This window comes from Poecilia mexicana, unplaced genomic scaffold (genome assembly GCF_051168715.1).
Source record: "Poecilia mexicana isolate PSO_F unplaced genomic scaffold, ASM5116871v1 scaffold_21, whole genome shotgun sequence".
NCBI classification, from domain to species: domain Eukaryota; kingdom Metazoa; phylum Chordata; class Actinopteri; order Cyprinodontiformes; family Poeciliidae; genus Poecilia; species Poecilia mexicana.
Genome location: NW_028263390.1, coordinates 3,251,594 through 3,267,143, shown reverse-complemented (window position 1 = coordinate 3,267,143; position 15,550 = coordinate 3,251,594). Strand labels below are relative to the sequence as shown.

Genomic DNA, 15,550 nt, shown 5'->3' with positions numbered 1-15,550 from the left:
AGCAGATATAATCTGAATTAAAGTTAATTCTTTAGCATTAGCTTCTGCTAAATACTGTTTATGTCGTGTTTTAGTGCCAGAAGAACAAATATTTAAGTTTAGCACAATTAACTTTTTAACTAGCAGTGCCAGACACTGTTTGCTAAAAAAGAAAACATTTAAACTTCATTTTGTTGTATTGATGTGTACACTGTCATAGTTTACCCAAAGACACTTTGTCCAGATTTACATAACACTCCTCATTTTGCAGTGGGTATTTCAAATGTGATTGTCATTGTTTCAGACTGTCACCTACCACCACCCCTCAACCGTGGAAATAATAAATTCTCTGTTAATAGACATCTAATGCTAATACTAGGCCATATTAAAGACTTAGAACGTTGTGTTTGCTCAAACATCTGTAAGATTCTGAGCATTTTTTTTTTCAAATTTAAATTGACCAAACTGTAAGTAACCAGGGAGGTTGAGTCACGAAGGGTATCCAGCAGCGAAAACATTGTGCATTCAGCTGTGTAGTGGGGAGGCTGCAGTAGTGGTCGGTGCTAAAAGGACAACAACAACAAGGTTTTGATTTGATTGAGTCCATGGCAGAGAGGAAGGATTGAAATAAAAATGAAAGGCAAGATAGAAGAAAAGAAGGAAGGATCAAAGAAAATGATGAAGAAACCATAGGAAAGAATAAAGTATTTGTGGATTTTTCTTTGGAATGCAACTTTGAATTATTCGTGGAAAACTTGCCCATTTTCTTTTGAAATATTCAAAAGAATATTTCAAATATTTTGAAATATTCAAAAGAAAATGCAGTATATCTGAAACATTTGCAAGCAACCAATCCAGGAGCAGCATTTGTTTTGCTTCATTGACTTTCATTGATTGGCTGAACCCCCCAGAGTGAAGATCAGGAGCACAGCAGACGCTAGCTCCTGTGGTAGTAGAGAAACGGTTTCCACTGTTCGTATGAATGCACATTAAGGTATATTTGGTGTTTGGATAATTAAGACAGGTAACTAAGAGCATTTTTAGCGGGGTATTAAATATTAGCCCAATATTAGCAGGCCAGATGTGGTCTACAGCCCAAGTGAACAGTACTGGTTGATCTTAATGTGACACTCACATCGTTGTGAAAAAGCCTTTCACCGCTTGCAGATTGTGTCTGTTAAAATTTTTGTATCTTTTTCAACAACAGTAGTTCTATCTGTGAATTGTGGGGAAAAAAAAGACTAAATGAAGGTTTTAGAGTAACCTCATCCAACTCTAGAACCAAACCCGCTATAGATGCTATGGTGAGACCCAAAGAGCATGCCATGACTGCAGTCATTATAGACGGCACTTGCTGTTAGTTGGGGTGCAACAATGTCTAAAACTCACAAGAAGAAACAAGATTTTAATATTACTTTCAAGAAAACTTCAAATACAAAATTATGCTACAAAAAGGCCTTTATTCTGCATTTTTATAGATTTTGCCACCAATCGATCTTTCGTTTTCTGATCACTTTTCATCTCTTCAGACAATTCTCTCACTATGCATGGTCTGCTGTACGGCATTTCCCAGTTGCTTTTGACAGAGTGGGCTGTGATTGTCGTGTAGCTTAACGAACCCTTACACATCCATCTAGCGGTTGTTATGACAACGCTTCCCTCCTCTTTTTGCATCTAAACAACTTGGAGTACTTAAACATTTTTCATGCCTTTTCTGTCGCATTTATAATTCCAACTGGAAACATAAAATTCTGCCAAACAAATGATTCAAGTGCAGTTGGGACATCTTCTGTTCCAGCTTCTTCAGGCAAAGCCGCAGCCACCACACAAGATTTATCTCAACGAGAAATATTATGATATTGTGATCTTGTATCCACTCCAGGTTGTTAGGTTATTGTAATTTACGGTTCAAGCAAAGCTCAGGTTGGTTTGGGGAAAATATTCCCTAAAATGTGAAAATCTTATTGTTATGTATTCTTCACTTTTTTTTTCTTTTTTTACTGATATTAAAACAAAACATTTAAGCAAGAACCAAAGAAAATCTGTAAGGGGGCATATGCTTGTTCACAGCTCTGTAATCATGTCCTCTCTATCTCTTCCCTCCCCTCCTGCCCCCCCACTGTGTATCTTATCCTTCATCCTCCTCTCTCCCTCTCCTCGTACCAAAGCATCGCTCCCTCTCGTTGTCACACACACATTTCTTTCTCTGTTCTTTTCTCCTTGACATTCCCTTTTAGCGCCTCTCATCACCTTATCACACCTCTCACACCCTCCTTCCTTCTCCTCCTGTGCCTGTAGGTCACGGAGAGCTGATCCAGCCTCCTGTTCCTGAATCTTACTTAAACTTGAGCTGTGTCAGCCCGCCTGCAGCAGAGCTGTAGCAAAGCCCCTGGGATCCCGTGACCTTAGAAACGCAAGTTAGACAAGTAAGCATGGTACGGCTAAAGAAGAACGGAGTCGATGAGAAAGGATAATAAGGGGAAGCAGACGGGAAAAGCAACAAAGACAACAGATCCAATTACCCCAATAAATGATAATTGCCATATATGAAGACTTTCTTGATTTTCCATTTAATATATATTTTTTAATATATCTTGTGATATGACAAACATGACAATGTTTCTTGTCAAAGTGAAGTTTGTCTCAGAAACTGTATACTCAGGGTTTCCACCAGTGTATTATTAGCCTGGCGGGCCAAAAGCCCACCAGACTAAGTGCTGTTTGTTTATTTTAAACAGGGATTTTTATACACCAGTAACAGTAAAAATGGCTTAATCTAAGTTTATAGTTGACGCACTGAACACGGCGCAAGGGGATTCGCACCAATTGTGCCGTTCCAACAGCTGTCCGTTGCCATCATACGCTAGTATTTCCAAATTGTGATGCCTGATTGTGCAGCTCTGAAATTTTGTAGCTTTTAACATTTTTCTAACACAAAAACGTGGGGGGTGCTGGTGGATGCCCCTAGTGCCCCTACCACCAGGCTTAGTAAGTTTCCTGGGCGAAACTCTGCTAGTTGCATCACACATTTATTGTCGAAATGTCAAATCATGCAGTTATGTCGTCAATGGAAATGCAGCTACTGATAAAGTTCTGCTACTAGCATGAAAGCTTTGGCATCCATGACAATTTTATAGTTTTTATAATATCACAATCTGCCAGCTTTAAGTCTCTGTTCTCTATGTCTCTTCGTAGATCCCTCTATAAGGCCACACCAAACCCAGCCTCAGGAAGCCTGAGGTTTCCACTCACCCATGGCAAAGAATGGGATTCCCAGCAGTGTGGAGTTGAACTTCCCATCCGATATGAAGAAGATCCCTGCAGCTGTCACGTTGGCGATGCAAATGGTCAGCACGCCCAGGAGGCCGAGAAAAGGCTTCCCCCTCAGGCAGTCCCGCATGGAGCTGGAGATGGTGGCAGCCAGGAGCACCAGAACCAGACTGACCAGCACCTCCCCTTTGGACAGCATGCCGGTCTGGTGGAAGTCCCGCCAAAGGCTGAAGGAAGTGAGCGACTGGATGTGGAGCTGGTCGGTCGGGTGTGGCGTCTCGGTCGTGGACAGTCTGGTGACCAGAGCGCAGAACTCGTTCTCCCAGCGCTCTGCGATGACGTCTTGCACCACAGGGCCGATGCTACGGAGGTAGTATGTGATCTGGACGGCCCGGGCAAACTTGACCTGCTGGTCCCGACTGTTGGGTGAGAAGGACACCCCTCCAAGCTGGTGGCCGATGAAAGACACACGTCCATCCTGCAGAGAGTTCAGACATTTCAAATTAGTTGAAATCACAACTTTGGATGTGATACTTGGACATCAGGGTTTCTCTCAGTGAATCATAAGCTTGGTGGCCCACCAGGCTGAGCATCGTTTATTTATTTAAATACAATTTTTATACACCAGTAATAGTGACAGTAAAGACAGATTAAGCTGGTAGTTAGATAGTGGACGCGTTGAACTGGGCATGAGGAGATGTGAACCACTCACCTGTTGGACTCAAGTTATAATTTCCAAATTATGATGCCTGCTCTTCCACCAGGATTTTTATAACTTTTAACATTTTTAACACAAGAACACAGTGAGCTGCTGCTGGATTGCCAAAGCAGCTTACCACCAGGCAGGCATTATCATTTGGAAACAATAGTGTGTGAGGCCAAAGTGCAGGGATGGCGCTGTTGGTACGAACCCTGCACTCCTAGTTCAATGCGTCCTAAACCTAGCTTAATCCTTCTTTACTGTCACTATTACTGCCTTGTAAAAAACCTTATGTAAATAAACAAATAATACTCAACCTGTGGGGAGATGGGCAAGTAAAACTTGGTGGCCCGCCAGGCTTATGGTACACTGGGTTAAACTTTGTGCCTGCAATACTATGGAATGTTGAACTGAAATGCTTCTAAGTGTTATTCGCATATTGCTGTTGTCCACTTCACATTTATAATCCCATTAGGAGAATATTACAATTGACGGAACCTCCGATATTTTACCGATATTTTTAAATCTCAACTGCCATGGCAGCAGTGGGTTTGGGATCACCCAGATTAGTCAGGGTGGGACAAGCTGGACTGGTTTTGTCAGACTGGTGGATTATTATCCACCTAAAACAATTTTCCAACAATACTAACTCATTTCAAGTAAATCTCAGCAATAAAATAACAATTTTGTGTGAATATTTGAACATTTCATTAAACTGACATGTTCAGGCTATGATACGGTGAATAATAGGACAGAATAATAAGCTACAAATGTTTCTTTAGTTCTGCCTTCTCCCCTCTGTTCTTGTTCGTGGAAATGGACATAAAGAGGAGAATGGGGAAGATTTTTGTCTGTGACTTCAACTGATTTAAAATACTACCAGTCAAAGTATTCCTTGATATGTATTTTTACTGTCATAAGCTTGGAAGCCTGGGGTTCAAGAGGCAGGGCACCAACTTTTACCAAAGGACAAATTTATTTTTGGGTGGTTTAAGGAAGCCGGAGTACCCGAGGAGAAAACATGCAAACTCCATGAGGAAAAATCCCAACCAAGGTCATTCAGCATAATTATCAGGGATACCTTCCAACTGTGAATAAAAACGATTTCCTCTTAAAGTTAACCTTGTAATGTAGTAAAACGTAAATAATGTGCAAGGTGTTTTTTTTTTTTTTTAAAGTTAGTGACCAATCAAGATCCATTAGTTGAAATTGATTTAAATAAATTATTGTCCAAATAAAACTTAAATAGATTTATTATTAAATCACAAATTACTATTAAATCACAATATTATCTAAGCCTATTTTACATGCTTACTGTGTTATCAACTAAATAATGTTATTTTTGGTTTGTTCAAGACACTTTATTCTAAATATTAAAATCTAGTTAAAATTGAATCAGTTTCTACTTCACTTGTAAATAATTCAAATCATTCCCAGTAATTTCACTTCATTCCAAATAACATAGCCCATAATACCAGCTTCACTATGCATTGTTTAGCCCCTTCCATAGGATTTTTCTGTTAGCATGGCTTTGTTGCTCTGCTCTAATGTAATTTTAATTTACCTGCCAGCTTCTAAAGATCAAACAAAATGAAAGTACAGCAGACAGCAAAACAACAGTACATATTTGAAGCGCTTTCTCCCAGAAGCAGAGCTAAAGTTGAGCTCAGCAAAAAGAAGCCCCCCTTCTTTTTTTTTTTTTTTTTTTTTTAATACAAAGCGTCTCCATTACAAGTGCAGAAATAAATCCCAGTCGTGACATCAAAGAGCGGGATGAGGCGTAAGAAGTCAGGCAAACGAATTAGCCCAGACAGCCTGTCAGCCAGGCAGGCTTAGAGAAGCGGGATTCAGGAACAAGGCGAAGTGTGGAGTGACTGATTCAGCGTCAGGAGGCCAGGAGGGAGATGAGGGTCAGCCAGGGGAAGAGAGAGACAAACACCACTTCTGCTTCACGGCAGTGGTGTAAAAAAGCATGTCACAGATTACCAACAAACTTTTAAAATCAGACAAATTACCTGAGTTTAAAAAGAAAAATGCTGTCTTTCTATTGTCTGTTTTTTACGGAGCCCCTAAGGGGACATGGAGAAAAAAAAAAAAGGAAAGAAATCCCGACTTATTATCGCGAGATCCCGAGAAACTAAGTCGAGATCTCGAGATCCCGACTTATTATCGCGAGATCCCGACTTATTATCGCGAGATCCCGACTTATTATCGCGAGATCCCGACTTATTATCTCGAGATCCCGACTTATTATCTCGAGATCCCGAGAAAATAAGTCGGGATCTCGAGATCTCGAGATAATAAGTCGGGATCTCGAGATCTTGACTTAGTTTCTCGGGATCTCGAGATAATAAGTCGGGATCTCGAGATAATAAGTTGGGATCTCGAGATAATAAGTCGGGATCTCGCGATAATAAGTCGGGATCTCGCGATAATAAGTCGAGATTTCTTTCCTTTTTTTTTTCTCCATGTCCCCTTAGGGGCTCCGTAGTTTTTACATTTGCAAATGTAAAAAAAAAAAAAAAAAAAAATCCATTAAATAGCACATTTAATTAAAAGCACATGTGAATACATTTGTTCACGCTTTATGTCATTAAAAATCATGGCAGCAAATGTAAACAGATACACGAGATGTATTCACAATTCAGTCACATACCTGTCAAGTCTCCAGTTTTGACCATGAAACTACCTTTTTTACCCCCCTTTCCCGCCGTGCTCCATTATTACTATTTTCCCGTAAACATCCCGTATTGTGCCGCACGCTCTCACGTTAGCTGCGTCACCCTCCTCAGCCCCCACCGCTCTCAAGTTAGTTGCTCCCTCTCCCCGCTCTTACTGTAGTATATACCCACATCTGAACGTTCGTTCCAAAACTTGACCTTCATGTTCAGTCATGGCGCTAGCGCTCATCCACCAGCCAATCAGAGAAGACGTCGACGTCTTACTCAGGCGCTGGAGCGACAAGCCCCGCCTACTTGAGAGCGGCTTTATGCAGCGTTGGGGGAAATTGTAGACAGAAATTTTACACAAGGTCTATGGATTCAACACGTTAGAATGATGCAACTTTTGATGAATTTGATGCTGTAAGAGCTCAGGTGGAGCCAACAGCACAAAAACAAATCATCATCCTCCTACCACTTCCTGGTGTATTGTTAATCGTTTTCACCAGTAGTGACATCCGGTTGTTCATCATGTGACTCATGATGCAAAAAAAGTGTTTTCATTGCAGTTTTGTGAAATACATCTAATTTTAATTCTAAAATATCACCTCATCCTCTCTCTTTCCAAGATGAACAGATTATGCAACCTGGAAATTTTAGAGGAGCCGCCTATTCACTGTTCAGCATTACATAAATTCATTCACCTATTCCCTCTATATTGTGGTTTCAGGAGAACTTGGATGAGTTCTTTGGAATTTTTTTTAGGTTAATTTTACGCTTTATTACCGTGATTATTTCATCTTATACCAGTTTGTTTTAACTCTTTTAGCTGCTGTCTGGTGTTATTAGTTGATTCTCAAAAGTTTAGTTTTAGTAGAATGGAGAATGACTTTTTTGGGGGTTTGAGGGGGGTTGTTTGTTTGGTTAAGAGTTAAACTATAATTAATTAGTTTCGTATTTTTTTCATAGTTTTGAGTCTGATTTTGAGTTAACTGTTGACACTGATTTAATGATAATTAAAAAAAAAAGTTAAAGTATACCATGGCAGCAATATGAACTTTTGTGCAAACATTTCAGCTCAAAGCTGAACATGACGCTCGGCAGTCGCAGTGACTTCACAACCTCTGCCATCATACACACTGTGTGAAAATGCCCAGTCACACTGACTAAATCACACGGCTCAGTGTGTGAACAATTTTCAATGGAAAACACTTTCTGTCATCTCACACACTCGGCACCAAGATCAAATTCCCACTGTACTCGGGCTCTCTCGCTCGCGAATGTTCTGAAATGGCAAAACACCACTTGGGCTGAGACATTTTAGAGATAATAGCGTTTTGTGATCTGAGTTGCTCTGAGTTTTCCATTAGCGCAGAGGACAGAGAGACAAATAGAATTTACAGAACGGCAAATGAAGACGTGCCGGTCGGTGCCTCTTTTTTCAGTGGAAACATGAAAAAAAAATGTCAGGCTTCAAAGGGAGGGGATTTAATAACAGCAGCAAGCAGAAGTGACGAGGTATCCAACACATCCAACACTGTGCTGGATGTCAGCTATGTGGAATGGACATATGATTGGATTAAACTGACTTTTCTGTAAAATGTTGTGAATTGATGCTAAAGAAATAACCTAAACTGAACTGAAAAAAGGACACAAAGTTGAACAGGCGCTAATGAAGGTCCAAAGTAAACTTACTTTGGACATTACTTTAACACCAAATGCCTAGTTTGCAATGTCGACTTTTGTCCCCATTTCCCTCTTCTGACAATCTTAATGATGCCCCAATTATCAAGATGTCTCCAAAGAGAATCTTAAGAGGTTTTCCTTCTGTGTGATTTGTATTATCAAGGATATTCAACGTGTTGGATTGTCTTGTAGAATTCCACGAAGTCCAACGAGAGCGGAGTCTGTTGAATGTGACGTGGAGTCAATCAGAAAGCAAGGTGGCGGAAACACGAAGGCGAATCTAAAATACAGGAGACAAAACAAACTGCCATGGTGCACCAGAATGTCTGTTGAATGTTGGAAACGTCTTTCCATTGTTTTATTTTCTCTGTTATATATATATTGCACAATATTGTCATTACTTCTTCCCAGTTGGCTATTCTGAACTGTTGTTTGATCGAGAGGTTTCACGAGATTTCCTGTCTGACATCTGAATATTTGAATGAAATGTGTGTGTGTGTGTGTGTGTGTGTGTGTGTGTGTGTGTGTGTGTGTGTGTGCGTGCGCGTGCGTGTGTGTGTGTGTGTATGTGTGTGTGGTGTGTTGTTCCTGTCATGTGGCTTGGCATCACACAGTGTATGACCAAACCTAACCCTATGATTTCTTTTCTTTGTGTGGCTTGTGATCTCTTGGGTTTTGAAAATCGGCAGACAAATTTTTAAATCTTACCATATGAACCAGGCAAGAGAATGTCAGCAAAGGTTATACAACAGCAACTCCTAAGAGCTCTAAGAGCAGGCCATTTCTACAAAATCCTTCAAACTTATTAGAATATAGATGAATTCTGTGTAGTGGACTTTATGATGTTTCTGCCTAAAAATACATTGCTTCTGTAAAGTATTCACAGTGTTCCCTTCTTCCACATTTTGGAAGTCAAAAGTCCTATGACAGACAGACAGACAGACAGACAGACAATTGTTTTCCTTCTTGGCATTGAGCTAACACAAAACCAAATGTCCAAGAGCTAGCCCAGCCGTCACCTTTCTGCACAATTCCGCTCAATTCTCATCTCTCTTCAGTTCTCTGTCTGGGATTTCTCCCATTGAGCTGAATTTTTCTGGTGGAATTTCAACCTGGCCAATCAGTGGACAGAAGGAGAAGTTGTGAACGATGACTTTGATTTTCTGCGCCATTTCAGAATTATAGTCTGTCTGTACTGAATTAACATGAACAGCCATCTTGTTCAGCTGGATCCTTCTCTCTCTTAGTCTGATGGCTGTTTTCAGAGCAGGTCATTTCCAGTAAGCTTCACAGCGTTACACTAGCGCATTAAATACTTTACTGACAAACTTTGTTACCTCATTTATTGACTTTTTAGACAAAAAAAATAAATAAATAGTGTTGATCAAAATCAAAATCAGCAAGTCAGACTTTTTAAAGATCAGTGATCGGCCAGAAAACTGTAATAGATGTGTCTCAAGTTAAATTAATGCAACAGAACCATATGGCAATATTATCGAATAACAGCGTACTTTATTGTTTACCATGACTGAACTGATGTTATATAATCTGACCAATCTGGATTCAAATCTGGGTTAAATGTAAAAAAAAAAAAAAACATAAACTCAAGCATAGGAGTCATTATAAGGCTACACACCATGAACAACTGTACTATCTTAATCTAATTCATCTAATTACAGTAATCCAGTTACTCTTGTCATGCGTGTGCAGTCGAATTAGATTAAAGAAAAAAGTCAATTAAAAGTATCTCCATCACCTCAGTGTGGCGAGAGCTTGGAATAATTAATGCGTCTGGAACATGGGAATATTTCCAGCTTATTTTACCCCAAAAAATTGGAGGAAAAGAAGTTATAAAACTACTAGGTTACATGGTATTTCGTTGAGATGCTTGTAAATTGTAAGAAAGGATTACTATTATTATTGATAAGCTGTCCCTCCATTTTTATGGGACATAAACACTAAGATAAATCCTCAGTAATTTTTTACATACATACCTTTAAAATGTAAAGGTAGTACAAAATGCCAGCTGTTTACATGTAAAATATGCAAAGCATTTTCATAAAGAATAACACTAAACAGTGTAAGGACAACTATTTTTGTCTTTTGGTAGCAAACTAAGCGTTTTTATTTATTTTTTTTTAAGTAATTTTCTATAAAACATTTTACGTTCCATTGAAAATTTGTGTTCATTCCTTTTGTGTAAAAGTTTGATTGAACCTAAAAACAAAATTAAAAGTGTAATTTCAGTAAGCGTAGCTAAATATGTTCATTTGTTTTGTTTAGCGAAACAAATTTTGTTCAGCTGGACCAAATGCAAAAATTTCTGTCCGGTGTGTAAAGGTCGCTGACCCCTGTTCCAGACTCTAGGGGGCCACAGAAAAACATTTGTGTCCACATATTTTATCAGTCAAATCAAATCTGTTTTTATTTGTGTAACACCAAATTACTTCAGTATGAAAGGATGTCTAATTTTATTACATTGTTTAGAAGCACTGTAGTGTTATTATGCATTCTGCCACAGCCGGCCCTTTATTATTCATGATCTTGATGTGGCCCCAAATGAAAATGAGCTTGATGCCTCTACTCTAGCCCAGTGTTTTATGTTTCTATGGAAAAATGTGAACAATATGTTGGGATAAACACATCAGTGGTCAATGAGTTACTTCAGTCATAGGTTACAATATGTACAAATGAATAACATAAGGTCACAAACTGAAACTGTAAAAACATGGTGTTCCTCCAGGCTCAGTCCTAAGAGCTAAAATGTTTATTCTCGATTTAAATATTTTTATAGCATCAAGTATTTTGAAATGTATAATGTTTGCTGATCTCTGCAAAAATGGATTAACCAATACAGATAAGACAAAAAGAACCTGCTGGGTTTAAAAGCGGTTTGATTATAAGTAAGCCTTAAATTAAATTTTTCCTGAATTGATATAATAATATAAAGCTACATATAAATGGAGTTGAAATTGACAGCGTTCATAAAACAACATTTTCAGGTATAATTCTGGACAACAAACTTAGTTGGAAGCCTCATGTTGAATATGTTAGAAATAAAATTACAAAAACTACTGGAATATTGTTTAAAATAAAAATATTTGTTAAATCCAGCCTTGTGTGTTATATACAGGTTATACGCTATTTGTCACATTGCTCAAACAAATAAAACAACTATTGAAATACTGAAGTTAGTCCAAAACCTATTAGAATTCTTAATAAAGTCATCAACTGACTGATCAGCTTTTCACTCAAAGTAACACTTCAAAATCAAAAGATGTAGTATATATGAAACACTGGACACAATGTAAAAATCATTAAACAATTCAGTAATTATTTAAGCTACGATAAAGTAAATGTAACTTACGAGGTTTGTTAATATTTTAATCTGCTAAAGAGAAAAGTAAATAAAAAACTAGATGTGTTTTAAAATTATGAGCTTCTTTTTTGATGAGCCTTAAAACGTCATATTATAAAAGCTTACACTGGTATGTAGATGTATATGAATTCTGTAACCATGTGTGTAGCCTGTTCCTTTTCTGATAAATTACTGGTTCATAAAATAGCATTTCGTTTTGTTTTGTTACTGAAAAATAATCTGAATTATTCTACACTATTTAAAGAAAAATAAAAAACTTGCGGGGTTCGCATTGCGCTGCCGACTCCTGAATGAGCTGCATATTGTGCAGGAATTTCAGGGTGAAAAGCCTCAAATCTGACCATCGGCACCAGAGGCACGCGCCGGCCTCCCCGGTCTGGATGTTCACCTGTAAGCCCGGTGTGGAGCGATGCAGCTGCATGTGTGCAGGAACAAACCCAGCAGTAGAGCGGGGAGGGAAAAAAGCAGGAGGGAGACACTGCATCAAAAAGAGAGAGGGGGAAAAAACGAGGATATCCCTATGCGTGTGCGCGTGCGTGTGTATGTGTGTGAGAGGAGAGACATGCAGCCAATCAATTCACCTGCAGAGCCTGCGACCAGCCGACTGCTCTGCGCTGCACAGAGGCTTCCCTCGCCGATGATAAATGCAGCAATCTGCAAAAGGCGCCCCACGCGCGCCACATTCCGTTTCATTCAGAAATTATAACGCGCGCGTGCGTGCTCAGAGAGGGCCAGCCTGCAACACGGCGGCATGCACGCGGCCCCGGCCGGCAATAAGCGCTCACCTTTAGAGTGGTGTTGGGGTAGCTGAGCGGCACCTTGTGGAAGCTGCTGTTGGACAGCACAGCCTGCTGGATGTCCTGGAACACGGTGACGATGTCATCCAGGAGGCAGCGCCGGTCCCGGTGGCTTAGCACGCACAGATGCGCGAACGTGTAGTTGAAGCCCTTGTAGGAGACGCGCAGCTCCAGCACCTGCCGGTGGACCTGCAGGACCTGGTCGGCCAGCTCCAGGATGTTGCCGCCGGACCTGGCCAGCAGGATGAGCCGGCCGTATCTTCCGGGCGTGTGCAGATCCGAGTACAGCTTGTGCTTGGACTGGTCGATGGAGAACAGGCTGTTGGCGAGGCTGCGTTCGATCTTGGCCAGGCTGTGAGTCGGGGCGACCAGCACCTCCAGGTCCCGCTCCGGCTTGAAGCGGCTGAGCACGGTGGAGCCGAAGATGATGGTGAGCACCGCGGGGACGGTGAGGAAGAAGACGGGGTGCCTGCTGACGAACAAGCCGAGCCAGTAGAAGGAAGCCCTGAGCCCTCTGTGTATCACTTGCCGCAGCATCCTCCACAGAATCCGGCTCGCAGATGCCCCGTCTCCTCCGATGAAGCACATGTGACATCAGACTCCTGTTTTCTTCTTCTCCCCCCAGTCCCCCCCCCTCCACCCACTCCTCCGACTCGGTACAAGAATTACCACCAGGCTATACGACGGACGCGCTCACGCGCGAGCACGCTCACGCGCACACACAACACCTGGAAGAGAGAGAGAGAAAAAAAAGAAGGCAAAAAAAAAAAAAAAAAAAAAAAAGCAGCACTGCAGCAATGCGGCCGGCCAGACGGGCGGACGCGCTACGGACAGGCGGCCGGTTAGAGGAGCAACATCTCGCCGCGTCAAGGGGATCCGAGTCGAGCCGAGCTCAGGCCATTCCGCCTCCCGGTCTGCTCCGCTGCACTCCGGCTGCAGTGGCAGCGACGAGCCGCGGCGGTGCGGTGTGCATGTGCGCCTCTCCTGTCTGCCTGCACAGCCCCTCACAGCGGCGGCGGCGGGCGCCTGATTTATGTACATAACGGGGAGCCATGTGGCTGAAGGTGGGGAGGAGTTAGGGGAAGGGGTGTTTTGGGTGGAGGGAGGTGGGAGCTGGAGGATTTGGGGGGGGGGGGTGCGCGATGTTGCTTGGTTATTTTAGGAACATAGGAGGCAACATGAGAGTTGTAAAACGCTCCTGCAGGTGGCTGAATGACCACCAGCGCTGGCAGAATGAGTCAGTGTTGCCTTCATGAATGGGGGAAACCCAGCTTGTGCTGCCTCTGCACGCCAGAGGAGGAGGAAGAGGGGGCTGGGGGAGTGGTGGTTCAAGGAAGCAAGACCCACCTGATTACATTTTCTGAAAGCGTTTGTACGCTTTTGGCCTCATGACTCAATACAGGGCTGGATTCAGGAGAATAAGAACCCCTGGGCTCAGAACGCTATCTGCGTTCCCATGAAGCATAGACAGTGGCGCAAAAAGGGGGTATGCAGCGCATGCAACGCATAGGGGCGCAGCACTAGAGGGGGCGTCAAAACCCCGTCTGGAGGAGGCGGCGCGCCGATTATGTTTTCCCATACACTTCAGCGCGCCTTACGCTACTTCACCTCGCGCACGTGACGAGGTAAATGTAGCGAGTTTTACCCTTAACGTAGCTTCATCTCGGGGGGGGGGGGGGGGGGCGCCGATTTATGTTTTCGCATCCACCTGAATAATGTGTAGTTGCGCCACTAAGCATAGAACGGCACAAATTGAAATTAGTAAACACGTCAATTACGAAAAAAGAAAAATCACGTTTTTCGGGAAAGTTTTTTGCGTTAACATGAGGTGGTTTTTCAGCCCTGCGGAAATAGATTTGTTTCACAAAACTGCAATGGAAACACTTCCTTTTGCGCTATAATTAGGAAAAAAGGCAACAAAAAAGTTTTTATTTTTCTACTGTTTGTCATGTGAACATGTTATTAAAGTATTTATAAAAACTTTGTCTAAATTCTGTCCTTGGTTTTTAACAAAAATAATTCAAACAAAACACATAAAGGTCAGATGTTTGATGATATATCAAACAGAAATAAAAACTATTGGTATCGTGTCCGTATCTATATCGGCAATACTGGGCGATATTGGTATCGGATCGCACAGCTCTATTAGTTGTGGAGTAAAATTACTGGTTTTGTTTTGTGGCATCCTTTTTCAACAATTTGCAGTCAAAGTTGCAAAAAGAAGTAACCTTTACTTTTTCCATAACTTGATCTTACTAATGGTTCTATTTTCGCTGCACATAGCCTTCTTAAAAATTACTTTAACAGATAATGTTTAAAGTGCAAATAACATTTTCAAGTACCTTTCCAAAATAGCAGCCTTCATATGAATCAAATAATTTTTCTATATACAGTGGCCGTAATATGCCTCTGTATTGGATCAGCTCCGTTATGTTATGGTTCTTTTTGTCGACTTTTGTTCATAATTTTTTTTTTTTTTTGGCTGAGGTGTTGCATGTTTGGACAACTACACCCTCTGGATTTGGTTGCTGTGTAACAAGAGCCGTAGCAACAAGATGTCATTTTCCCCACTGGGAGCTGCTGAATATCTTCTCTAAAGCGTAAGTAATACCTGAACTTTGACCCCAAGTCCCAGGTGAGTTGAAAAGCAGGCTTTCTGGATGCAGAGAGGAGGATAGCAACAGTCTTCCATCAGAGGCCTCTTCAGATTCTTTGTAAGACAGACTGCTACTGGAGACCCTGGCTGCCCAAAGCAACAGGATCCACAACTAATATTTGAAGATTCATGACTTACAACAACATTTAATATTCTTTTGGAGCAAATGAAGAATTTTTTCATTTTAATTTAAAACAGCAAAGCTATGATTGCACCTAGATCATTAAGACATGAAAAAAAAGTTCACTTTACTGGTCCTGTGAACATCTTCCAAAGCAGAACCTACAGCACCTTCACTTTTGATACTCAGGAACTCATCAGATGTGGATTCTGATGTGAATAGCAAAGATCTGAACGTGCTCATTATATCACTCCAGCACAAACATGTATGCCGTGTTGATGAATAAATAAACTCTTCTTAAT

At 41.2% G+C, this 15,550-nt stretch overlaps 1 protein-coding gene across 1 annotated transcript; it reads right to left on the bottom strand.

Moving 5' to 3' along the window:
- Positions 1–3,205: 3,205 nt before the first annotated feature.
- Positions 3,206–13,059, bottom strand: LOC106933154 (patched domain-containing protein 1). The gene is made up of 4 exons (XM_088002258.1): positions 12,460–13,059; positions 12,256–12,328; positions 12,016–12,152; positions 3,206–3,727 (listed from the first exon to the last, which is right to left on the bottom strand). The coding sequence occupies exons 1-4, from the start codon at positions 13,057–13,059 to the stop codon at positions 3,206–3,208; spliced, it is 1,332 nt and encodes a 443-aa protein (XP_087858384.1).
- Positions 13,060–15,550: the final 2,491 nt, after the last annotated feature.

Coding starts and splice junctions, on each gene's coding strand:
- LOC106933154 (XM_088002258.1), bottom strand. CDS start 13,059: ATGTGCTTCATCGGAGGAGACGGGGCATCTGCGAGCCGGATTCTGTGG. Junction 12,329..12,459: donor ACCCCAACACCACTCTAAAG/GTGAGCGCTTAT, acceptor CGCCTTTTGCAG/ATTGCTGCATTTATCATCGG. Junction 12,153..12,255: donor GCTGGTCGCAGGCTCTGCAG/GTGAATTGATTG, acceptor TTTTTGATGCAG/TGTCTCCCTCCTGCTTTTTT.